General features: G+C 47.5%; 1 protein-coding gene across 1 annotated transcript in view; it reads left to right on the plus strand.

The window, feature by feature from the left end:
• The window catches only part of SIRT1 (sirtuin 1), a 30,711-nt gene that overhangs the window by 217 nt on the left and 17,948 nt on the right, over window positions 1-12,546 (plus strand). Inside the window, exons 1-4 of the mRNA XM_060193890.1 lie at window positions 1-503; window positions 4,370-4,486; window positions 9,039-9,280; window positions 9,857-10,009. The exon at window positions 1-503 is cut by the window's left edge and continues 217 nt beyond it. Of these exons, the coding sequence (XP_060049873.1) occupies window positions 89-503; window positions 4,370-4,486; window positions 9,039-9,280; window positions 9,857-10,009 (927 nt within the window). The 5' untranslated portion in view covers window positions 1-88. The remainder of the gene's footprint in view (window positions 504-4,369; window positions 4,487-9,038; window positions 9,281-9,856; window positions 10,010-12,546) is intronic.

The following is a 12,546-nucleotide window of genomic DNA, read 5'->3' on the forward strand; positions in this document are numbered from 1 at the left end:
CCGCAGCCCGAGCCGCGGGGGCGCCAGTGCCGCTAGTCGAGCGGGAGCAGAGGAGGCGAGGCAAGAGGGCCAGAGAGGCAGTTGGAAGATGGCGGACGAGGCGGCGCTCGCCCTTCAGCCTGGCGGCTCCCCCTCGGCGGTGGCGGCCGAGAGGGAGGCCGCGTCTCCGCCCGCCGGGGAGCCGCTCCGCAAGAGGCCGCGGAGAGACGGTCCGGTCCTCGGGCGGAGCCCGGGCGAGCCCGGCGGGGCGACCCCCGAGAGTGAGGTGCCGGCCGCGGCCGGGGGCTGCCCGGGGGCGGCGGCGGCGCTGTGGCGGGAGGCCCAGCCCGCGGGCGGGGAGCCGGAGGCCCCGGGGGCGGCGGCGGCGGCGGCGGCCGGAGAAGAAGACAATGGGCCGGGCCTGCAGGGCCTCTCCGGGGAGCCGGCGGCGGCCGAAGACTTGGACGACGACGACGAGGGCGAAGAGGAGGAAGAGGCGGCGGCGGCGGCGATTGGGTACCGAGGTGCGCAGGGCGCGGGCGGCCGGGACTGCGCATCCCCCTCCCCTGCTCCTCCCCGGCTCCGTCGCCCTGCTGCTGTGGGGGCGTCTTTGGAGCGGGGTGGGGCGCTTGTGCCCCGATCGCTCGGCGGCCCGGCCCCCGCCCCGGCCCCGGCCCCGTCCCCCGCCCCGGCCCCGTCCCCCGCCCCGGCCCCGTCCCCCGGCTACGGCCCCGTCCCCCGGCCCCGGCCCCGTCCCCCGGCCCCGTCCCCCGGCTACGGCCCCGTCCCCCGGCCCCGGCCCCATCCCCCGGCCCCGGCCCCCGCCCCGTCCCCCGGCCCCCGCCCCGTCTCCCGTCCCCCGCCCCGTTCCCCCTCCCCGGCCCCGTCCCCCGGCCCCGGCCCCGGCCCCCGTCCCCCGGCTACGGCCCCGTCCCCCGTCCCCCGGCCCCGTCCCCCGTCCCCCGTCCCCCGTCCCCCGGCCCCCGGCCCCGTCCCCCGTTACCGGCCCCCGCCCCGTCCCCGGCCCCCGCCCCGTCCCCGGCCCCCGCCCCGTCCCCGGCCCCCGCCCCGGCCCCGTCTCCCGTCCCCCGCCCCGTTCCCCCTCCCCGGCCCCCGGCTCCGTCCCCCGTCCCCGGCCCCCGTCCCCGGCCCCCGTCCCCGGCCCCCGTCCCCGGCCCCCGTCCCCCGTCCCCCGTCCCCGGCCCCCGTCCCCCGTCCCCCGTCCCCCGTCCCGGCCCCGTCCGGAGCTGCGCAGCCACCGGCGGCGCGGCGGGAGCGGCCCTCGGGCTCCACCGCCTTCCGCGGCCCGGTGGGCGGCCTCGCGCTTTGCGCAGCCGCCGGGCGGGGGAAATCTCTGGGCGATTGGTTTTTAGATTTTCAGGGTTTTTTTTCCCTTCTGTATTTTCCAAGTCCCCCCCCCCCACCCCCACACACACCTCCTGCTCCATGAACTAAATCAGGTCGTTGCCTTCGTTACAAGGTAAATCTTGCTTCGCCCCATCCTGGCCCCGCACCGTCGAAATGTGCAACTTTGACGCGTGCCGTGCAGCGACCTTTTTGCATTCGCCTTTGCAAGCTGACACCTGTACCGTTTGTGACACTTTGAAAGGGCTTTTATTTTTAAACTTGTTTTAAACTGGAACTAGCAGAGCTGTTTCTAAAATCAGCCCGAAAGATTTTGAAGAGGACAGTCATTACTTAACCCTTTGTGATGGAGTTAATGACAGTGTTTTTAGAGTATCCTGGAGGAGTAGTGTATTTTGTCTTTCTTTCGTTATTATTTTTTTAAACCAGAGCACTGCGCAGCTCTGCCTTATTTATGGTGGCGCGGGGGATTGAACCTGGGACCTTGGAGCTTCAGGCATGAGAGCCCGTTTGCATAACCATTATACCATCAACCTGCGCCCGTGTGTTTTTTTCTATTTTTTCTAATTATGTCCGTTATTTCTGGTTTTTAGATGAGACTTAATTTGTGTGCGTGTAACCCTGAAACACGGATTGATAATTTCCTGTCATTCTAAAGCAGGCACGTTAATTGCATACGTTACGTCTTCCTTGAGGGTTTTATGTTTTTCCTTCTGGGAAATGTTTGCCCTAAATTGATGTTTTACCCCCCCCAACCCTGGGCTTAAAAATAGATTTATTTTACTGAGCGAGAATGCCAGAATCTGAGCGCCACTCTGGCTTGTCCTGTTGGTGTGGGGCTTGGGGGCGGCAGATTCTTCCATCAACCCACCTCTTCGGGCACTAGACATTCTGCTTTATCACTAAGATTAGTGTTGGACTGAGTTGAATTTTTTAAGTTTTGTGTTTACCGTTTTTAAAAAAATATTTATTCCCTTTTGTTGCCCTTGTTGTTTTATTGTTGCAGTTATTGTTATTGATGTCGTTGTTGGATAGGACAGAGAGAAATGGAGAGAGGAGGGGAAGACAGAGAGGGTGAGAGAAAGACAGACACCTGCAGACCTGCTTTACTGCCTGTGAAGCCACCCTGCCGCAGGTGGCGGGAAGCTCAAACCGGGATCCTTACGCAGGTCCTTGCACTTTGCACCACCTGCGCTTAACCCGCTACATTACCGCCCTGGGCTAGCGTCGGGCAGTAGACAGAGACAACCAGAGACTCGGGGACACACGGCTGGGCTGAGAACGGGCAAATCACCACACCATGTGCTTCCCCATCATTTTCCCTCTACCGCTGCTGCTGGGACTCTGGACGTCCTTAGCATACGGGCGGAGAGAAAGGGGGCGAAACTAGCAAGGGCCAAACCGTTTCTCTCAGAGGTCGGGGGGAAGGGGAGCAAACCAACACGAAGAATACCAACACCGCCGACTCCCGTGTTTACCTTTTTTTATAAAGGTAATTAAAAATTAATTTTCTGAAAAATTATTATTGGGTAGAGGCAGAAACTGAAAAATACAGACACCTGCAGCCCTGCCTCATCACTCATGAAGCTTTCCTCCTGCAGGTGGGGACCAGGGGTTTGAACCTGGGTCCTTGCCCAGTGTAGTGTGTGCGCTTAACCAGGTGCCCCAACGCTTGGTCCCTCTTTAAAAATTATTCCCATGAGAGATGCGAACTGCTCTGCTCTAATGTATTGCGCATCAAACCAGGGATGGCCTCAAACATTGAAGTTTCATGCGCTCACTGCTCACTCTCCTGGGCCTTGTTTTACAGTATTTAAATCAGTAAACCTGTTCAACGGTTGTTGGATGGAGATGACAATGGCTAGAGCCTGGACTTGTAAGCTGGAGGGATGGAGTTTGATACCCAGCATCCCATGGGCCAGAGCGATCCTTTGGTTCTGTCAGTAATAAAACTTAAATCCACTAAAGGGACCATTCCACCATAAGCAAAGGAAATACGTATTAAGGGTGGCTCTTAAAAATTTTATTATTTTTACCAGAGCAGTGCTCAGCTTTGGCTTATGGTGGTGCAGGGGATAGAACCTGGGACTTGAGAGCCTCAGGGGAGAGTCTCTGCATAGCCATTATGCTAGAGACAGTAAGGCAGAGAGAGTATATGAGACCATTAGCAAGGATGCTTCCTTGAGGGCCAGACTGTAACCTGGGTTGTGCACATGCAAAGTGGTTCACTGTCCAGGTGAGCTATTTTGCCAGTCGTCCTCATTGCTTATTTCATGAAATGCTTTTTTAAAGTGGTCTCTCTGTGTGGGTATAAGACACCTGTACTGAAACTAGAGTGCCACTCCCCTGTATGCAGTGCTAGACATTGAGCCTGGGTGACCCCACGCATGGAATGCCTGTATTGTACCTTTGGGAGGGGCTATAAGAAACATTAGAAGTGGGAGACCAGCAGTGGCGCAGAGGGTTAAGCGCACGTGGTGCAAAGCGCAAGCCACCAGTATAAGGATGCGGGTTCAAGCCCCGGCTCCCCACCTGCAGGAGAGTCGCTTCACAAGCCGTGAAGCAGGTCTGCAGGTATCCTTCTCTCCCCTGTCTTCCTCTCCTCTGTTGCTCTCTGTCCTATCCAACAACGACGACATCAATAACCCCAAAGTTAAAACAAGGGCAACAAAAAGAGAAAATAAATAAATAAAAAGAAACATTAGAAGAAGAAAATGGGGGTTTCTTTGTGGTGTGTGGCATAAGAGTGAAATGAAAATTACTGTAGTTCTATTTGAACAGCTTTGGGAGCTGGGTTTCTATTTAACAGGCAGTGGGAACTCTTCATTTTTGATTGGTGAAGAGGAGAGTGACGTGCTCCTGTGAACTGTGAGCCTGCCAGCCGGCCCAGTAGGCAGTTTGCACACAGGGAGTGAGAATGCTGTAGTGCTCTCTTCAGTGAAAAGTATCGCATGGCAGTCATCATCAGTCTCCATGCTTGGGTGCAGATTTTTCAGCAGCCTTAAACCACTTATTTCTTTTGCAGATAACCTTTTGTTTGGTGATGAAATAATCACTAATGGTTTTCATTCCTGTGAAAGTGATGAAGATGATAGGGCTTCACATGCGAGCTCTAGTGACTGGACTCCAAGGCCAAGGATAGGTATGATTTCACAGCCTTAGAGAGTAAATTACTTTCATTGTATTAATTATATTAGTCTGTGCCAACTAAAAGAGAGTTTTGGTGGTCCAGAAGGTGGCACAGTGGATCGAGTACTGGACTCCTAAGCGTGAGGTCCTGATTTCAATCCCCGGCAGCACATGTACCAGAGTGATGTCTGGTTCTCTCTCTCTCTTTCTATTCTTGTTAATAAATTAATAAAACATTTTTTTAAAATAGAATTTTGAGGAGTCTGGCAGTAGCGCAGCAGGTTAAGTGCACCTGGTTCGAGCCCCTGGCTCCCACCCGAAAGGGAGTCACTTCACAAGTGGTGAAGCAGGTCTGTCTGTCTTTCTCTCCCCCTCAGTCTTCCCCTCCTCTCTCTACTTCTCTCTTTCCTATCAGACAATGACATTTACAATTACAACAACAATAACTACAACAATAAAAAACAAGAGCAACAAAAGGGAAAATAAATATAAAAATTAAAAAAATAGAATTCGTTCCTCCTCAAAATGGTGAGGTTCTTAGGTGCTTGTTGAAATTTAATGTCAGTTTATGTTTTTAGCATGTCTAGAGCTTTGTTCTGTGCCAGAGTGCTGCTCGGTTCTGATTATTTGTACTGCCTGTGGTTGGAACTGGGACCTCCTGTGCAAGTCTTACGTGCTACCATTGCACTATCTTCCTGACCTGGTTTTTGTTTTGAAAACAGCTCTGTCGTCTGGTATTTTTCAAACACTGAAGTATTATTCACATCTGGGTATTTTTCACTGTATTGGAATGTTCTTCCTCTGTAAGCATCGTGTTCCCTCACTTCAGACTTTTTATTCTGTTTTTAGTATAATGTGTCATGGGGGCCAGGCAGTGACACATCTGGTTGAGTACACGTTAGCAGTGCATAAGGACCCAGGTTCAAGCCCCTGGTCTACACCTGTAGGGGGAAAGCTTCACGAGAGGTAAAGCAGGGCTGCAGGTGTCTCTCTGCCTCTTTCTTTCTCTGTTTCCTCCATTCTTCTCAGTTTCCCTGTCCGATAGTTCATTAACCTGAGGTGTCCTCATTTGTGAGTAAGCTATCTTTTTTTTTTTTTTTTTTTGAGGTTTACATGTGTCCATTGTTTGCAGGGAATACAGCCTAGTGAGAATGCATGGCATGCATTTTGGGGCAGCAGCTAACCAAATCTTAAACGAAGTTCTCAGTAAACCAGGTAGCTGAGAGTTAATGGGTAGCACAGATTACAGGTCTGAGGAGACACTGGAAGTAAGTCAGTCACTTAGATTTGTCGTTAAGATTCCAGGTTCAAATTCTTTGGGGAGTTACTTCTTTTTTTTTTTTTTTAAATATTTATTTATTTATTCCCTTTTGTTGCCCTTGTTGGACTTAACTTATTCTTAAGAACTATGAGAAAAGGAAAGATCGGTGCCTCTTCAAGTAAGCTATCTTTTTAAAAGTCTATTTCCAGCACTAGAACATAAGCTCCAGGGAGGCAGAGGTTTTTTTCTTTTTATTTATTTAATTTAATTTTATTTTTTAGATTTTATTTAGTTATTAATGAGAAACATAGGAGGAGAGAGAAAGAGTCAGTCAGACATCACTCTGGTACATGTGCTGCCGGGGATTGAACTCAGGACCTCGTGCTTGAGAGTCTGATGCTTCATTCACTGGCCACCTCCCGGACCGCGAGGCGGAGTTTCTGTTTTCAGTCACCTGCATCCTCATTTTCTTTCTTTTCTTTTCTCTCCAGGGTTGTCACTGGGGCTCAGTGCAAGCAGTATGAAGAATGCACTGCTCCCGGTGGACATTTCCCCTTCCCCCCATTTATTTGATAGGACAGAAATTGAGGAGGGGAGAGGGGGAGAGGGAGAGAGAGAGAGAGACAGCTGCAGACTTGGTTCACTACTCGTGAAAGGCCCTCCACTGCAGGTGGGGAGCAGGGGCTCACACTCAGTTAACCAGGTGCACCCCTCCGCCCAGGCCCCCATCCTCAAACATTTTCCATTATTATACTGGGCCCACTTTTTTTTTCTAAATTGGGGGATTAATGTTTTACATTTGACAGTAAATATAATCGTTTGTACATGCATAACATTTCTCAGTTCTCCACACACACAACCCGTACTAGGTCCTCTGTCATCCTTTTCCAGGATCTGCACTCCACCCCCCCCCCCCAGAGTCTTTTATTTTGGTGCAGTATACCAGGTGGGCCCACTTTATCAGATAAAGACATAGGAGATGGACACCACAGATACATAAATACCCCCAATACATAAATACTTCCATGTGGCTCAGACCTGGGCCTTGTGTACTTGGTAGGTAAGACAGGTGTCCTAGCAGATCTCCCTGAGGCAGTTTTGACAACTTCAGAATACTGTTTTGTCAGTTCCTAGAAGAGTGCTGTACATAGTTTATGGGCAGTAAATATTTACTACGGAAATGGATGAAACAAAAAGAAATGATCTTTTAAGTTTTCTTTTTCTTTCTTTTTTTTTTTTTTTTGCCTCTAGGCTTATCACTGGGGCTTGATGCCAACAGAAATTGAGAGAGATGGGGAACATAGAGAGGGGGAGGGAAAGACACCTGCAGACCTGCTTCACTGCTTGTGAAGTGACCCCTCTGCAGGTGGGGAGCCGGGGGCTTGAATTGGGATGCTTGCGTGCTTCCTTGTGCTTTGTGCTATGTGCCCTTAACCCAGTGTGCTACCGCCTGGCCCCCTCTTTAAATTTTCATTTTTTTTTAATAATCCCTTTTGTTGCCCTTGTTCTCTTATTGTTGTAGTTATTATTGTCGTTGTCATCATTGGATAGGACAGAGAAATGGAGGGGGGGAGAGAAAGACAGACACCTGCAGACCCGCTTCACCGCCTGTGAAACGACTCCCCTGCAGGTGGGGAGCCGGGGGCTGGAACCGGGATCCTTAAGCTGGTCCTCGCGCTTTGCACCACTTGCGCTTAACCCTCTGTGCTACCGCCTGACTCCCCCTCTTTAAATTTTCTTAATGAAAGAGAACATACCATTACTTTGGCATATAAGGTGATAGGAATGACTTAGGATTTCTTGCATTCAAGTCCAACATGTTATCTACAATGCTGCTTCCCAGGCTTTAAAGGTGGTATTTTTTTTTTACTGCTAGGGTTTGATTGAGGCTCTGTGTCTACACAGTTTCACTGAGTCCAATGGACCTCACCCTCCTCTTCTACATAGAGGGAGAGAAACTGAGGAGAGACACAGTAGCATTGCCCTGCATCTTTGGAAGCTTTTCTTTTGTGTGGTGTTCTCGTGTGGCGGCTGGAGTCTTGAGCCTGGATCCTTCTTCATGATAGAATATATGTATATGTGCCATGTCCTGGCTTCTGAAAAGTGAGCTTTTTAAATGAGTTTTTTTCTCTCTTTTTCACAAAAATTGCTTGACTAAACATAGTAATGATTTCTTCTTCTTTTTTAAAGATTTTATTTATTTATTAATGAGAAAGATAGGAGGAGAGAAAGAACCAGACATCACTCTGGTACATGTGCTGCCGGGGCTTGAACTCCGGACCTCAGGCTTGAGAGTTCTGTTCTTTATCCACTGTGCCACCTCCCGGACCACAGTGATGACTTCTTTATCCTCTGTAATACTGTTTTTGTTTACTTCGGTTTTGTTTTTCTAAGCAAGGAAACTAATTTTAGAAACCTTAAGGTAAAAAACTAAGAATGCTCAGTGGCCCAGGAGGTGTTTCCACGAATGAAGGGTTGGGCTCTCAAGCCTGACAGCCCTAACTTGCTCCCCACATCACTCTGGCAAATGCTTCCTCACTCTCTTCTCTCCTTTCTCTTAAGTAAATCTTAAAAAAAAAAAAAAAATAAGAACACAAACCACACGGTGATAATGGTTATGCAAAGAGACTCACTGCCTGAGGCTCCAAGGTCCCAGGTTCAATGCCCCACACCACCATAAGCCAGAACTGATCAGTGTTTTGATAAAAAGAAAACAAACAAACAAACAAACAAAAAACCTACTGCATCAACAAGGCGGTGCACCTGGTTGAGCGCACATGTTACAGTGCGCGAGGACCCAGCTTCATGCCCTGGTTCCACACCTGCGGGGGAAAGCTTTGCAAGTGGTGAAGCAGGGCTGCAGGTGTCTCTGTCTCTTGCCCTAGCTTCCCCTTCCCTCTTGATTTCTCACTATCCAATAAATAAATAAAGAATTAAAATATATAAATTTTCTTTTTCTGTATGATTTTCATGATAAGTGGTAGTTAGTGCTGTTAATTATGATTATCTTTAGATTTGAACTATAGAAGTTTTATTCTGGTCGTTAGTATGACTTTTAAAATGCATAGTAGGTATTTTTGTAGCCCGAGGAGCTAATCTGACTCATAAATTGTTCTTCCTCATCTCCTTGGGACATAGCATCTACTTTGAAGATCATGTGGGAATGAGATACCTTTAAATTGGATTTTCTTACATGGCCCACAAAAACAGGACCTTTGATTGCTAGTGCATTGCTTAAGAAAATAGACAAGGTTTTGAATTACTTGGAAGTGTGTTTGATCTGATTTTCTTCCTCTTCATCTAGGTCCATATACTTTTGTTCAGCAACACCTCATGATTGGCACAGATCCTCGAACGATTCTTAAAGATTTGCTACCAGAAACAATTCCTCCACCTGAATTAGATGACATGACACTGTGGCAGATTGTTATTAATATCCTGTCAGAACCACCGAAAAGGAAAAAAAGGAAAGATATTAATACAATTGAAGATGCTGTGAAATTACTGCAAGAGTGCAAAAAAATAATAGTCCTAACTGGAGCTGGGGTATGTAACCTACATAAAACACACCAATGAAAGTGTGGTGTTTATTCTTAGTCATTTTTTTCCCTTTTTTTTTTTAAATTCTTTATTGGGGGATTAGTGGTTTACAGTCAACAGTAAAATACAATAATTTGTACATGCATAACATTTCCTAGTTTTTCACATAACAATACAAACCTTGGTGGAGCCGGGTGGTAGCGCAGCGGGTTAAGCACACGTGGTGCAAAGCGCAAGGACCGGTATAAGGATCCTGGTTCGAGCCCCCGCTCCTTACCTGTCTCTCTCCTATCTCCTCCTTCCCTCTCAATACCCCCCCGTTCTCTTAGAATTTATTTGTTTATTCATGAGAAAGATAAGAGTGAGAGAAAGAGCCAGACATCACTCTGGTACACGTGCTGCCAGGGATTGGACTCAGGACCTCATGCTTGAGAGTCCAGTGCTTGATCTATTATGCCACCTCCCAGGCCACCCCCTCTCAATTTCTCTGTCTAGCCAATAGTAAAATAAATAAAATTAGATGTAAAAAAAAATTTAAAAAAGAAAATTTGATTGTATACATTTCTGTCTCACATATTTTAGGTTTCTGTTTCTTGTGGAATACCTGACTTCAGGTCAAGAGATGGTATTTATGCTCGGCTTGCAGTGGATTTCCCAGATCTTCCAGATCCTCAAGCAATGTTTGATATTGAATATTTCAGAAAAGATCCGAGACCATTCTTCAAATTTGCAAAGGTACTATGAACTCTTCCTAGTATCTTCCCCCCACCGTCTCTTCACATGAAAAAGTACTTCCTATTTAAAAATGGTTTATGTTTTGACTTTTAATTTCTTTTTAAAAACTTATTTTAATAGAGATAACAGAGAAAGATACACGTGTACACACACCAGAGCACTGCTACTCTGGCTTGTGGTGGGGCTAGGGACTGAATTTGGGACCTCAGAGCCTCTAGCATAAGTCTTTTGCATGACCATTATATTGTTTCCCCAGCTCTCGTGTTTATGTTTTAAAAACTTAGTGAGAGAATCAGAGAATGAAAGTATCTCTCTGGCATATGCAGTGCCAGGAATGAGCTACAGACCTCATTCATACAACTCCTGTGCTCTACACACTAAGCCACCTCAGTGATGATGAGGTTTTTAATATTTACATCATAAAAATTACAAGGCTGCTCTTATATGTTTTTTTAGTCAAGTTTTAATGTGAATGTGTCTTAACAAATTGTGATTAAGGATGGAGATTCTTAGCATTGCAGATAGGTCAGTATCTCTCTTCTGCTCTAGAATCTCTAGCGATGGACTGTCTACCGCTGGAGTCCCTAGCCAGATGACTTTTGAGTACTTCTGAAGAGGTTTGCTTATGAGAGAAAAACACCAGAGCCCTGGCTCATGGTGGTATTGGCAGTTGAGCCTGGGGCCTCAGCATGTTAGTCCTGTGCTCTGACAGTTGAGTCATCACACCAACTCAGAGTATTTGAAAAATACAGATAGGCGGCTTTTAGGTGTTGTTTTTTTCCCTTGTCTAATTAATAGGGCTTTCACTGCTCCAAGCTGACTTTTTCCAGATAGAAACAGGGGTGCTGATGCAGATGGAAAGAGGAAGACACCACAGCATGAAAGCTTCCTTCAGTGTGATGGAGACTTGAGTTGTGCACATGACAAAGCAATTATGATTATGTATTATTTAGTTAGTGTTATGAGAGAGGCCAGAGCACTCTTCAGTTCTGACATGTAGCAGTACCAGGGATTGAACCTGAGACCTCTGGGGCCTCAAATGTGCCAGTTCTCTGCTCTGATGCCTAGATACCATCCTGGCCTGACTTAAGTGTATCATGATGTAATACAAATGTGGAAGAGTCAACAGTTTTGGGGGACAGCGACGTGGCTGGCTCAGTGGTAGAGCGCAGGCCTTATACACACACGGCTCTGACTTGCTTTCTGGTACCACATATGTACGGCAGTGCTCTGGTCTCTCACTCTCAATAGAAAAACCACCACCACCACAACAACAAAACAACAAAAAACACTAAACAAAACACAATAGCTTTTGAACACTATACAGAATGCTTATCTTTGAAAATGGAGGCCATGGAAACACTTTTATTTTGCTGAGGTTTGTACCTAGGGCCTCATAAAAGTGAAAAGCCACTACTTAGTGACATCTTTAGTCTTAGAAAATAGTACCACTTGACTTTCAGTTACAGAACATGTTTTTAATGTGCTTATTAGGAAAAATTTAAATTACATGACTCAGGGAGTTGAGCGGTGGCGCAGACAGTTAAGTGCAGGTGGCGCAAAATGCAAGGACCGGCTTGAGGATCCCGGTTGGAGCCCCCGGCTCCCCACCTACAGGGGAGTCGCTTTACAAGCGGTGAAGCAGGTCTGCAGGTGTCTGTCTTTCTCTCCTCCTCTCTGTCTTCCCCTCCCTCTCTCCATTTCTCTCTGTCCTATCCAACAACAACAACATCAATAACAACAAATAATAACCACAACAATGTTAACAAGGGCAACTAAAGGAAAAAAAAATTACATGACTCAGGTTGTTTCTGTTGGGCAGGTCTTTTTCAGAGTGCCATGCCCAAGAGATTTCTAACTAGTAGATAACATTTTTTTTTCTACTTTTAAAAGATTTGTTTATTTTGTGAGAGAGACAGAAGCCCAGACACTATTCTGAGTAGCACTAGTTCATCAAGTCCGAGTCCTTATATATGGAAGTCCTGTGCTTTGCCAGTTACCCCCTTCTCTATAGTTCAGTGGAATGACAGTGTAAAATTATTCTTGCTAAAATTCAGTATATTTGAAAAAAGGCCTCTTTGTTTTTTTTTTAAAGGAAAAAAGTGTTTTTTTTTATTTATTTATTTTTTAAATATCTTTATTTATTGGATAGAGACAGCCAGAAATCAAGAGGGAAGGGGAAGATAGAGAGGGAGAGAGACAGTTCCCTGCCACTATTTCACCACTTGTAGAGCTTTCCCCCTGTAGGGGTGGACCGGGGGTTTGAACCCAGGTCCTTGTACACTTTTTTTTTTTTAAATTTATTTTCCCTTTTGTTGCCCTTGTTGTTTTTCATTGTTATTGATGTCATCATTGTTAGATAGGACAGAGAGAAATGGAGAGAGGACGGGAAGATGGGGGTGGGGGAGAGAAAGATAGACACCTGCAGACCTGCCTCACCGCCTGTGAAGCGACTTCCTTGCAGGTAGGGAGCCGGGGGCTCAAACCGGGGTCCTTATGCTGGTCCTTGCACTTTGCACCACATGCGCTTAACCCGC

This window comes from Erinaceus europaeus, chromosome 1 (assembly GCF_950295315.1).
Source record: "Erinaceus europaeus chromosome 1, mEriEur2.1, whole genome shotgun sequence".
Lineage (NCBI taxonomy): Eukaryota > Metazoa > Chordata > Mammalia > Eulipotyphla > Erinaceidae > Erinaceus > Erinaceus europaeus.